Source organism: Coturnix japonica, chromosome 19 (genome assembly GCF_054131305.1).
Source record: "Coturnix japonica strain WE chromosome 19, WE-NBRP24, whole genome shotgun sequence".
Lineage (NCBI taxonomy): Eukaryota > Metazoa > Chordata > Aves > Galliformes > Phasianidae > Coturnix > Coturnix japonica.
In genome coordinates this window covers 6425549-6438433 of record NC_140681.1, presented here as the reverse complement: position 1 = coordinate 6438433, position 12885 = coordinate 6425549, and the positions used below count along the sequence as shown (strand labels likewise).

Here is a 12885-nt window from a genome sequence, read left to right as displayed (position 1 = left end):
CTCCTGTCCCCCAGGTCCTGACCCTTAAGATCTCCTGGTTTTCCCATACCCAGCACAGAGCTCAGGGCAGCCAGGGCTGTGGCAGCTGGCAAAGGGAAAAAGTTCGAAAGAAGAAATGAAGTTTGCTTTGTCCCAAAGCAGCGTTGTCCAATTCTCGGCAGCGTGAAATAGCTTAATAAGGTCACCCCTTAATCACTGTCCCCTGGAGGTAACTCAGTCCTTCATCAATCACTTTTTGAGTGCAGAGGGCGGTTTATGTGGAAATAACCTGATACAGCGTTTAATTGATTTACCCACTGTGCCAAATGAGAGCACAGATGCCCTTGGGAAAGCTGCTGCCCCAGGGGTGTGTGGTCCCTTCGCTCTGATGGGCGGTGGCAGAGCTGCTATGACACAGAGAACCAGCTTCCCAAGTGGGTCACTTCCATCTTTAATAAAATATGCCGTATGCATCCCATGCATAGATAGAAAAATTAATTTACATGCTCTTTTAATGATTTGCATAATGCTTTTTTAGTTAATACATGTCATTCAGTCTTCCTATTTTAGTACATTTTGCTACTGGAATATTTATGGAGAGAAGGGGAAACTCCTTCCTTTGTTCAAGTAAGAGTGGAGTGGGAGCTGGACCGGAGTAGATAGTGCTGGAAGACATGGACGTGAGCATCCACACCCTGCTCCCACCTGTGCAGAGAGGATGTGTCTGCACCAGCTCCATCGTCTCTTCCCCGAGGTCAGCAGTCCCTGTGGCAGAGCCATCCCCATTCACTGCCGTGCCCTGAAAGCCATCTGCGTGGCTCTGGCTGGTCAGCTGGCTGCGGGGTGCACGTTGCTGAGGGAATTGATGCTGGGATGTGTGCAGCCAGGTCAGGGGCCAGGTAGGGTGGGGGTGCCCCCCTGCCTGGTTGTGAGGGGTCAGGCAGGATCTGGTGAGGAGCAGTGCAAGGTCCGTCTGTCCCCACTCCCTGCACAGAGGCTGCAGCCCCAGCTCCTCCTGCTCCAGGAGTTGGGGGCACACAGACACAGCAGAGGCAGCTGCTCTGTGCCCAGCAGTGTCCCCTGTGCCCTGGCAGCCCTGGGCAGGCTCTGTGCTGCATGGGCTGGGTGCCAGTGTCTGCAGCAGCCACTCCTCTGGAAGGAATGCAGGAGCCCCACAGACAGGGATGGGGACACCTGCAATGCAATGCAAGGAGGGCCATGGCCAGCCAGTCCTGCTGCAGGGTGGATCCCACGCCAGGCACTGCCGCTCCTACTGGGCTCATTCTGCACCTACCTGGACCCCCCGTCCCTTGCATTGGTCTCAGGGAGCAGGGAGGGCACCAGGGGTGAGACTGCGTCGGTCAGGGCTGCCCCTCCCCAGGGAGCTCTCGCTCATTGCCTCTGAGTCCTGCTCGCTCTCCATCTCCTCGGGCTTCTTCTTCTCACTGTTCCTCACGGCAGCCTCCAGTGCCTTTTGCTTGCGGTAGAAGTGGGAGAACTTGTTGAAGATGATGGTGATGGGCAGTGCCACAACCAGGATGCCGCCCAGGATGCAGCCCGAGGCAGCCAGCTTCCCTGCCACAGTGACGGGCACCACATCACCATACCCCACTGTGGTCATGCTGACAGTGCCCCACCACCAGCATGCCGGGATGGTGTCAAAGCCAACATCCTCCTCCTTCTCTGCAGTGTAGGCTACGCCAGAGAAGACAGACACCCCCACAGCCAGGTAGAGCAGCAGAATGCCCACCTCCCGGTAGCTGTGCTGGAAGGCAAAGCAGAGTATAGTGAGTGAAAATGAACACATGCAGGGCACTGAGTTATGCCACTCTGCGGTCCCAGATCCTGCATATAGCATCACCTAGCACCTGCCTGCCCATAGACAAGGTACAGCCCTGCGGCATTGAACATCCCCTGGGCTGGGCCCAGGACCCGTCCCCATTGGGCACCACGGAACAGCTGAGCTTGCAGATGGGGACCCAGGGTGGTGGCAATGGGATATGGATGTGCACAGGGTGGGATCCAGAGGCAGCCCACAGGGCTGAGCCTGGGGATGTGGGGAGTGAAGCAGGGACAGGGCTGGGGACAGAGCAGGAGCGCTGCAGTTCTCTCCCTTTCTGGGTGTCACAAGTGGATTTCTTGGCTGTTTTTACCTGCTGATCTGCCAATTTGCTTTTCATCTTTTAGGGAAAGGAAATCAGAGTTCAAACAATGTGTTATTTGCAAAAGCCCCACAGCAGCTCTGGGGCTGCTCCCAGGGAAGGACAAAGAGCTCCAAGCTTCACAGATGTGTCAGGTTGCCAAGAAAGATGCTCTGGGCTGGAGCTCAGCAGCATGTCTGCAGGTCCCAGCCAAATAACCCTATGCATCTTTAAAGAGCATCAGTTACAGCCCCGGGATGCGTTGGAGGACAGAGGTGAGGGGAAGGCAGGCTGTTTTCCCCTGCTGTGTGTGCATGGTGCCTTCCCTCCACTGCAGCAGAAGAAAAATGAAGCAAAGAGCCTGGGCTGAACCCAGCCAGAGATACCAGCATGGCAACCAAGCCCATGGTGACACCTGTCCCACATAGGTGACACAGGCCCCTCTGGGATGTGCAGCTCCAGCTCTGCCATCTTCATGTCCAGGCCACCAGAGGGGCAGATGACAACCCACGTGGGTCCCTGGAGCCCAGACTGCCCGGTGTCAGTGTCACAACCCCACACCTGTTGCTCCCATCAAATTCAGTGGACACTGGATCAAACCCCAGGTATTCTGAAGACCGCTCAGAGTCTGTGATGCACAAATGGCATCAGTCCCTCTGCCGGCACTTTGGTGGCAGCAAACAGCTCCTTGCTGTGCCAGACCCATTGCTCCCTGGCCATGAGCAGGCTTTGTTCCTCTGCTACTGCTTTTTGCAGTAGGAACTAAATTATAATTAACACTATATTGTCATTTTCGTGCCCAGTGAGTCCCAGTGCCAAGCTGCTGCATCAGCTCTGTCTGTGTCCACCCTGGCTGCAGCTGGCTCGGTGTCCCCAAGAAGTGCCACTCCGTCACATCACCGTGGGGTTGGTGGGCAGAACTGAGCGCTGCTCCTCCTGCACCTTGGTGACACACAGGTAGGCTGGGCAGCCCTGCTGTAGCCTCATTGCACTTGTGTGGAGTGCAGAGAGGGCTCAGGGAGCCTTTCCCACATGTGCAGTTTTATTTATATTCTGTGAGCAGTTTTACATGTGGTTGCCACTTGCTAATTGCTCTTCTAAGGTGAGTTATCAGAAACAAATGTGCTGCAGGCATCTGCATTGCAAACAACACTCCCAGGACTTTGTTTTCCTCCCCAACCCTATTTGGGGGCTGTTCTCCCCATGCCTCCAGCCCTGGCTCCCATGCCCACAAATGTTTTGTGCCAGCAGTGCCCCATCATGAAACCCAGTTGCCTGCTTTTGGTCTGTGCTCCCTGTGCATGGCTCAAGCCTGTGCTGCTCTGCGTGACCAGCTTGAAGGGGGCTGGCTTTGGGGTTTGTCTTGGAGTGGTCACCAAGAAGGAGAGAAAATTAAAGTCTGGGCTTAATTAGCTGGAGTTCCTATGTGAGTGCAGGTAGGGAAGGGGGCAGCTTCACCCTCCCTTGGTACATTAGCTCAGTGGGGATGGATGAGGGAGGGCCGGTGGGGACAGGGGAGACCAGCACAGGATGGCTGAGCTGTAGTGATGGAGATCAGGACCACAGTGACAGGTGGTGAGGGGCTCAGTGCCTTCATGCTTCATCTCTTGTCACAACAAGAGGGCATGACATGGGAGATGAGGACCCCATTTCACCAGACCCTTATGGGTGCCACCTCCCAGCATGCCAGCATCCTGCTCCTACGCTGGCCCTCTGCAAGCCCTGGCTGTGTGTAGAAGGATTCACTCAGTGCCCCTCACACTATGTTGCCTTAGCATGTGCATGTCCACAGCCCCCGGCAGTCTTCCTGGGCAGCACCCAGAGCTGGAAGCTTGCTGCAAACAGCATCGCTCATCCCCACCCAGCACAGAGCCCTCTGCTTGCCCAGAGACCACAGATGGGAGATGGCCAGCTTACCTTTAGGGTGGCCCCCAGTGACCGCAGCCCGGTGGAGTGCCGCGCCAGCTTCAGCACGCGGAAGATGCGCATCAGCCTGAAGACCTGCACCACCTTGCCCAGGTTGCCCAGCTCCGAGTCGCTGCCCGCTGTCACGTCCACCAGCAGCGTGAAGTAAAAGGGCAGCACCGAGACGATGTCGATGAGGTTGAGTGGGTGCTTGAAGAACTTCTTGGGGTTGGGGGAGAGCAGGAGGCGGGAGGACACCTCAAAAGTGAACCAGGAGATGCAGAAATACTCCAGTTTGTGCAGGACGGGCTCGTCGAGCACAGCACCGCTCTCATCCACCCGCTGGTACTCAGGCATGCTGTGGATGCACATGGTGGCGATGGACACCAGCACCACGCTGATGGACACGAAGCTGAACAGCTTGCTGGGGATGGAGTAGCCGGGGTTCTCCATAGTGAGCCAGAGCCGCTTGCGCGCCGTGCCGCAGCGCAGCGTGCTGTAGCGCAGCAGCTCGTGGTTGATGTCTGAGATCTCATCGGGCGACGTGTCCACGCTGCTCACCTCGCTCTCTTCATCCCAGGTGTGGTGCCGGCCCTCCAGCTTGCGCTCATGGTAGCGGTAGCTGCAGCACGAGTCCAGGAAGAACTCATTGATGCCCCAGTACTCGATCTCCTGGCAGAAGGAGAAGACACACAGCTCGTCCATCACATGCAGCTTGCCCGTCTGGTAGAAGTGCAGCACGTAGAGGAAGAAGCCAGGGTTGCGGTCAAAGTAGAACTCCCGTGCGCTCACATCGTAGTCGTCGCAGAGCTGCAGGATGGACTCCTCTGAGTCGCAGGACAGCAGGCGGCCCAGGCGCGTGTCAGGGAACTTGGAGAGAGCGCTGGGGCTCAGCCGCCGACGCAGCCCTCCCACGTTGATGTTGATCAAGTCCTCCTCGAAGGCGGCACCCCAGTATGTTAAGGTCTTGTTGACCATGATCAGCAAAGCAGGAGTCCCTCCACCTGTAGGTGAGATGCAGAGGGGCTGGATGGGGGCATGTAGGAGATGGGAGGTGCCTCTGGGCTTTGCTCTTTGGTGTTGTGGGGAATTTCCACGGCAGAAGTGCCAACACAACACACCTGCCTGCTGTGTTTGTACGCGTGTGTCCCGCCGTGTAAAATATTACCATTTATTTTTATAGTGATGAAACATAACAGAGATATGACTCAGAATCGCTGATGGCTCTGAAATAAGAACCTGTATGTCAGGAGGGATAAAAACGTGAAGTCCTGATTTCAGTGTTTTTGCAGGTTTTGGGGAGCCCTGCTTTTTTGCACAGCAGCAATGGCATTTGCCACTGAAAAGCAGATCTAGCACCTAACGGAGAGCAGCATCCCCATACCCTGAAGTACATTTACCCGTCTTGACCTGAGGTTTAAATCAAGGTGAATGCTGCTTGCCATCCAAGTCACCTTGAGAACAGATGCCGCTCACCTTGTGCACCCAAGTGCTGCTGTTTGCAGAGCCATAGCAGAGCTGGCAGGGCACAGCCATACAGCCCTGGCACCAGGTTTACTCAGCCCCCACATCCAGATTTTCCCCTATACATCTGCTGCTTTGGGCAGCCCCTGGGGGCTCCTCTGTGACTGAATGTGGAGCTCAGAGCAGAGCAGGTGAGAGAAGGTAGCAGAGCCCTGAAGAACAGCCCTTGGTGGGGTGGGTTGGGGCTGAGCGCAGGCTGAGGGTGCAGCCCAAGGATCTCTGATGGAGATTCTCCTTCCCGATGCTTGTTTCTGCACACAGAGCAAATGACTTCTGCCCACGTCTCACTTTCATCTAGGAATCTAAAGCAGCAACTAAGAGTTCTCTAATTCGTAGTGGTGAGGAGCTGAGCTGAGCCTCAGGGCAGTGCAGGGTTTGGACCCAATGCTGTGTGCTCTCCCCGTTGGATCGCCGACACCGCGTGGTGTCTGCGGGGCTCTGTGCTGCAAAAGGATGGGGAAGGTCGGCTGTGTTTCTTTGCAAAGGCACAATGGGCAGAGAATACAAATGTGTCTGTCTGGAGAAATGTGAATTTGCTAATTTCCCTTTTAGTTACGCCGCCGTCTCCATAAATGATGGAACAGATGAAGCCTGATTCTTCCTGCTACATTTGGGAATGTACTGTAAGCTGTTTTAAGGAGCAACTATTGGAATTGCACGAGCCCAGCGTGAACTGGGCATTCACTTGAATATGTGCCTTGTGGAGAAAAAAATATATCTCTAATACGTGCATTTATGACAGCAAAAAATTACATATAAAAGCAGATTGAGCCTATCTGTGTGAAATGCTACAAGAGTTTCCCTTGACAACGTGGTGGGTTTTTTTTCTCCTGAAAGGCTTTCCAGTGGAAGTTATGTATACGTATTGCAACTGGCAGAGGGGACCCAGGGGGGCGGGAAGGGAGATGCTCATATTCAAGGGAGGATGTGGTGAATGCAGGGAGTACTGCACGAGGGGGTTTTCCAAACAGGTACAATGGATTTAGATTAACAGTCCAAATAAAAAGCCCTGTACTCACCTCTCAGCACGGCTTCCCGGCGGCGTGTCTCAGAGGAGCCATTGGGAACGCGGAGCAGAGGAAACCCTTCAGCCCCTACTGCAGCCCAGCCCTATGCACCCATTTGTCCTGGGTGTGCTTAGAGTAGGGTGCCCATGGGGCAGGGCTGGGGGAAACGTGGGGCTGAGCTCCTGTCCTCAGCACCGGGGGCAGCTTGGGCAGCACTGGGGAGGCACCGCTTTACTCGTCATGCAGAAGAGCCCCATTCCTATCGCTGAGCATCCCTGTGCTCGCCGAGTGGAGAATGCTCAGCAGCATGCCTGTCCTTGGGCGGTTTGCCTGGGGGACACGGGGGGAGCACGGAAGGGGCTTCCCACTGCTGGGAGACACAAAGAGTGAGCTCCTGCTGCACGCTGAGAGGCCACCGAAGTGCCCAGGGTTGGGAGGCAGATGGCGGGGGGATTCCCTGCCTTCCTTGAGGGGGGATGACCAACCTCTCCGCTGTCTGCTCAGAGCTGGCAGCCCAGTGCTGCTGCAGACGATGCGCTGCCCTATGCCACCCTCTGCCCCCAGGTTTTGGGCAGCAGATGCACAAATCTGGGGTGTGGACCCCCGGGCCCCTGAGCTTCTTGTGGGGAAGGAAGGGAAAGCCCTTCGGTGAGCGGGGCTCCCCTACCGCCGCCTGCGGAGGGACCGGGAGGGGTATCCCCGATCTCCGGCTCCGAGCAGCATCCCAGCATGAGGATGCCGGCACACCCCGCTCACCCGCCGCCCCCTTCCCCTCTCACCCCGGGATGCCGGAGCCCCGCCGTGCCGCTCCCCGCAGCTCTCCGGGATGCTGCCGCCCGGTCCCCGCTGCTCCCTGCATTGCCGGTCTCCCGCTTCCCCCGCGATGCCGCACCCGCAGCCGGAGCCCGGCCCGGCTCCGCTCTCACCTGCCCTCGGCGCCGCCCCCGCCGCAACGTGCACGCCCGGCGCGGAGCCCTGCGGAGCCCTGCGGGGCCGGCGGCAGCTCCGTGGGGCCGGGGGGGGCCGCCCCGCCGCCCCCCGTCCTCCCCCTCCAGCGGGGTGCCGCCCTCCGGCCCCGCCCGCCCTGGCTGCTGCGCTTCGAGCGGGGGAAAAGATGGAGGGGGGCTCTGGGGAATTCCCCCCTGCGCCCCTGGGAAAGCTGGAGATGGGTGTGAGCTGTTTCTGCGCGCCGGGGGGAACCCGACTGTTGGCAAAGCCGGCTTGTTAATTGGAACAGCTCCGGAGCGAGCGGGCACTTTCCCCTGTGACTGATGCAGGGCCAGCGGCCAAGGCTGGCAGCAGGATAGAATGGGAGCCGTGGCCAAGGATAGGTACCCCACCCCATGTCCTTACCTGCTCAAAGTGCCCAGAGCAAGCTGTTGGGGCGGGCAGGGACCCCCAGATCAGCGCGGCCCCCCACACCGTGCAGGCATTGTGCCTCGGCCCTGCTGGGATCCCATCACGCCATCCAGCTCCATCCTCCTCCTTGCCATGAGGCTCGTGTGGGGCACCAGGGCAGCCCCCCCAGGCTGAGTGCCCCCGGGCGCTGGGCTCCCCGCTGTCTCCTTGTCAGAGGTGGGCAAAGGCAGTGAGCCCCGGGCATGGCACGAGCTGCGCTCAGATCACTGGGCCACCTGTGGGCACCCCGGCACAGCAGGGCGAGCACCAAAACTGTTCCAGGAGCCAGCTGGCAGGGCAGCGAGATGGCAGGGCGATGAGCTGAGCCCTCGGCCGGGTGCTGGTCGGGGCCGCGTGGCCGCACAGCGATGTCTCATCGCAGCCGTGTTGGAGCAGCGCAAGGCGAAGCTTCACACCGCGTCCATCCTTTCAGCTTTAGCACCCTACAGGCCTTCAGCCTTCCCTGGGTGCGCACGGAGCCATGCGGGAGCTGCTTTGTGGGGAGAGCATCCTTCCCTTTGCCGTGTGCCCGCCTCCGTGGCCGTGCCAGCGCCGTCCCTGCACCAGGCAGCGCTGCGGGGCCGTCAGCGGGCTGCCATGTGCGTGATGTGTCAGGCTGTGTGCGCCCAGCGCTTGTTTACATGGGAAGGAGGAGACGGAGGGAGGGGGGGGAGGGAAGGGGAGACTTTGAGGGAGGCCTGGGAAAAAAAAAAAATGAGAAAAAATCCCCAAGTGAGGGGAATTCCTCTGTTCTGTGACACCAAGCAAGGAGCTTCATTTTGATGGCAATTAGGGATGGCTGAGCTGCGAGATGAATGCCGCCACTGGCTGCTCGCACGCTGCTCCCTGCCTGGATGCAGGGAGATACTGTGGGATGATGCTGTGGGGTGATGCTATGGCGTCTGCAGGGCGTGATTCCCGTGCGTCTGCTCTGTTACCAGGGGGAACTGTTTTTCCCCTTCTGTTTTCCTGGGAGAGAGCACTGCCTGGGGAAGTCGTGGGCTCTCCATGGGACCTGCTCAGCGCACACTCTGGGCAGCCTACACATGCTGCCAGTGCTCCTCCACAGCCCCATTTGTGCACTGCTTCTGGCCAGACCCAGACCTGTGTCCCTGTATGGCTGTACCAGCAGCAGGGAAAAGACATTGGGCAGCCCTGGGTGTCCCTTCACTCTACTCCCAGCCTGGGACTGCTCACCTCCCGGCCTCTCCTGGGTTGGTGCTGGCATCACTGTCATCCCTCCAGCTTTTCTGCAGCACAATTGGTACCCGGGTGCATTGTCCCCCACTGCACAAACCCTGCTGCAGAAGGACCGGCTTTCCCATCAGCCAGCTCCAACCTCCCACTAACACCCAGAAGCCGGAGCAGGATGGAAGGACTCCTGTTTCCAGGCTGCTCTCCAGCACAGGGCCGTGCCCACAGCACCATCAATGTAACCACACCAGGGGATGCAGCTCCTACAGCCCCCGCGACCAGCGCAGCTCCTGAGCTAACTCACAGTGATGCGCACAGGGAAACAAGAAGAAATCAGGTCAGCTGGAAACACCATCCCCTCCTTCACATCTCCCCTCCTGCCTCTCAAAGGTGGCCCTCCTCCCACTGCTGCCGGGGGGGTTTGTCGATAACCATTTGGCCAACGCTCCACGCGGGGCCAAGGGACGCAGCCACGTGCCACGCTCTGTGCTGCACAGTGAGTGGAGCCAGCAGCCATCTCCGTGCTGCAGTGACTCATCCCGTGTCGGCTCTGCTCCTTCCTTCCTCCTGCTCTTTTTTTTTCTTCTTCTTTTTTTTTCTTTTTCTGTTATTTAATAGCTGACGTAGCAAGAAATTAAAACATAGGGGGGAAATAGAAACGAGTATAGCGTGTTTGCAGAGCTGCTTTAATGAAAAGGGATTTACTGTCTGAAGGGCTTCGACACACCTGGAGGATGCTCATCACCTCCAACCTCACCTTACAGCATCCCTGCACTGGTTGATGCTCCCAGGACACATCCCTACTCTGCGCTGCTCCATCTCTTGTTTCCATCACCACCACCACACCAAGGGCTGCCTGCACTTGTTGCTTGTCTTTCACAGCCCAGGGACCGCATCTTCAGCCAGATCCAGGCACAAAGAGGTGATGCATCACCCTGATTTCCAGAGGTCTGGAGTGATGGTAGAAACATTTGTGTCCCAGCATGATCCTTGCTGTTGCAGCGTAGCACCTGTGCTGCTCACCCTGCAGCTGGAAGGAGCCTCCTGATGATGTTTCAGAAGAACCATTGCTCTGCCTTTAAAGGTTGCACCACGCCAGGAGATGGCTCCATCAGCCCTGGGCTGGCTGTGCTCAGTGCATCTCTGGAGCTGCTCCTGGCCATTGTGCCAGCTGCCCATGCTCATTATCAATGTGAGTTGCAGCAGCTCCCAAAGCAGAAAGGTACCAGTGGGCATCGGCCCATTGCCTGCATTCGGTGTCTGCCCATTTGGGCTCTGTGTGTGTTGGGACCAGGCTCTCTTTTTGCCCATCTCTTGATGGACATGGAGCCTTGACTCATGAATCATGCACAAAGCTGTATTTAGTGTAATGATTTCTGACATCCAGAGCCTGGGCACTGCAGTTTGGGACCAAGAGAACTCCAGAAATAAGGAGGTGATGTCTATCCCACCCTGAGCAGGAACATTCAGAGTGATGGAGGTGAGCAGAGCAGCCGCTCCCCCTTCAGAGGGAATCACAGGTTGCTCCCTAATTAGCCAAATGTGCAAAAGCTAAATATTGACAGAGCTTTGTGGTTTCCTGTGTCTCGCAATCACATTGCATGCCATTAACCTACATAGCCGTCAGGGGAAGGAGCTGCGTGTGCCTTGGCACGGGCAGGGTTGTGGGAATCCCTGTGCTGGTGCTAACAGGAGCTGTGCTCTGCTATGGGTGAACCCCTCACCCTCCCTTTGTGAGCAGCGCTGCCCACGCACCCACTTCAGCACTGGGCTTATCCCTTCCTGAGCCTCAGAGAGGGCACCCATTGTGTGGGAGGCAGCACAGCAAGAGTGCATACATGGGTCGGCCTTCAGCAGGGAGGATGCTTTGTTTCTCTGAACAGCTGTATTTATTGTGTGCAGGAACTGGGGTGGCACTGATTCATTCTCCTATGAGTGGGGCTGCTCCCCATATGTAGTACAGTCCTCTCAGTGCAGGGATTTCACTCTTTGGGTTCCATGCAGCAGCTGGATCATGCTGGGACTATGGCTGGTTAACCCCCCCACACACAGAGCTTTTCCTATCAGACCGGTTGGAATATCCTTTGGAAAGGTCTCACATCACCTCAGAGCACCAACCTGCTCTGTATTCAGACCCCACCTGGAGGTCCCACAGCTGGGAGGCTGGGAGTCCCACACTGAGCCCCTCAGCCCCCTCCTCAGGCCACCCTCTCCATCTCCTGCTGCCCGGCTGGATGGCAGTGGTGATAAAGGCTGGAGGAAGGGTCCTTGCAAACACCCACACCAAGGCCTGCAGGTCCCAGAGGAATGGAGCCCTCCTGTGTTGTCATCTTTCCTCTGTCCCCACAGGACAGGCACCCCATGCCTGGAGCACTGTGCTTAATCAAACTAATTAGCAATTTAATCTTGTTAACAAACCAAGATAATTGCAGCGTTATCAAATTAGCCAGCTGTATGGAAATGCCTGCTTAATAGCTGATAATAGCTGGTGCTGCTGGAGGAGGGGAGCTGGGAGCTGTGACTAATGGGATGTGCCATCATGCCAGACTGTCCATATCACTGTGCCAGCCTGGGTGCAGCACTGGGGCTCTGTGCAGCGCCCCATAGTGTGCAGGACATGGTGCTTCCCCCTTCGTGAGTGCATTTGGAGCAAGGGGCCATCTCCATGGGTGAGTGATGATCTATTTCCCACCTGAGTTTGGATGGTGAGCTCATCATCTGGTCTTTGTATCCTCCACCAGCACCATACAGTGGGGGCTGCCCCTGCACCCCCATCCCATAGCACTGGTTCTACTCCTCATCCCACAGCTCAGGTGCACCTGGGGATGTGCACTAGGATGGGCCACGAGAGGCAGGAAGGGGAGGAAAAGAGCTGCACACTGGTGCTCCTGGGACAAGTTTTTATTTGTTGTAACAGCAGTGAGGAATGAAGGAGGAGGGTGAGAAGATGGCACATAGCAGTGGAGGAGGTCTCAGAGTGTGAGCAAGAAGCTGTCCCCATCCTTTGTGAGCTGGCTGTCCTTCTGCAGGTGCATGGTGCTGGAGGTAGCATAGGGACACAGGCACACTCGGGCTGTGCTGGGAGCAGCAGCTCACACTGGGGAAAGGGAGAGAGAGCAAAGAGGTAACGCTGGCTTACCCCAACAGCCCAAACTTCCTGCCCAGAGCCATGGCCACCGCAGCCCCCAGCACCCCGAGGTGGCCGTGGAAGTGACAGTACCGTAGGTCAAGCGGATGGCAGGAGGGCGTGAGATGCATCGCCGGCCACAGAAGGTTTGGCAGCACTTCTTGGAGCGTGGGCAGTGCCGGTCACTGTAGCAGTCATTCCTCGGGTTGGCCATGGCACAGGTGATGCGGACCTCAGGGCAGGACCAGGCAGTGCCTGCAGGAGCACAGGGCGGTTTGCTGCAGCTAAGACACCCCAGGGAGGGCTCCGAGGGGACGTTTTCCCAGCTGATGCAGGTACTACCCACTCCTCTTTAAGCACAAGGAGGAGCTGCCCTTTTCAAGCAACCTCTGCAGCAAAGCACAGAGTGGGGATGGCTTACTGCTGCAAACAGTCCCCTACCTGCTACTTCTCCCTCCAAGGTATCGTACCTGATGGCAGCTCAGCCCAGAGGATGAGCATCCCCACGAGCAGGAGAGCAGGCACAGTCTTCATGCTGCTGCTTCTTCTAAGAGGTGTGAGTGTGACTTGCTGGGGTACAGTGGCATTTAAGTGCTTGCGGACAGGATGG

General features: G+C 57.4%; 2 protein-coding genes across 5 annotated transcripts; both read right to left on the bottom strand.

The window, feature by feature from the left end:
- Positions 1-414: 414 nt before the first annotated feature.
- Positions 415-8574, bottom strand: KCNS1 (potassium voltage-gated channel modifier subfamily S member 1). 4 transcript variants are annotated; one of them, XM_015881520.3, is made up of 3 exons: positions 7910-8574; positions 4038-5029; positions 415-1744 (listed from the first exon to the last, which is right to left on the bottom strand). In XM_015881520.3, the coding sequence occupies exons 2-3, from the start codon at positions 5001-5003 to the stop codon at positions 1301-1303; spliced, it is 1410 nt and encodes a 469-aa protein (XP_015737006.2). In that variant the 5' UTR covers positions 5004-5029; positions 7910-8574; the 3' UTR covers positions 415-1300. The 4 variants fall into 4 exon arrangements, with proteins under 4 accessions (XP_015737006.2, XP_015737007.2, XP_015737008.2 ...); XM_015881521.3 differs by lacking the exon at positions 7910-8574 and adding an exon at positions 7483-7747; XM_015881522.3 differs by lacking the exon at positions 7910-8574 and adding an exon at positions 7336-7470.
- Positions 8575-12034: 3460 nt separating this feature from the next.
- PI3 (peptidase inhibitor 3) lies at positions 12035-12839 on the bottom strand. The gene is made up of 3 exons (XM_032448603.2): positions 12746-12839; positions 12369-12530; positions 12035-12245 (listed from the first exon to the last, which is right to left on the bottom strand). The coding sequence occupies exons 1-3, from the start codon at positions 12807-12809 to the stop codon at positions 12241-12243; spliced, it is 231 nt and encodes a 76-aa protein (XP_032304494.1). The 5' UTR covers positions 12810-12839; the 3' UTR covers positions 12035-12240.
- Positions 12840-12885: the final 46 nt, after the last annotated feature.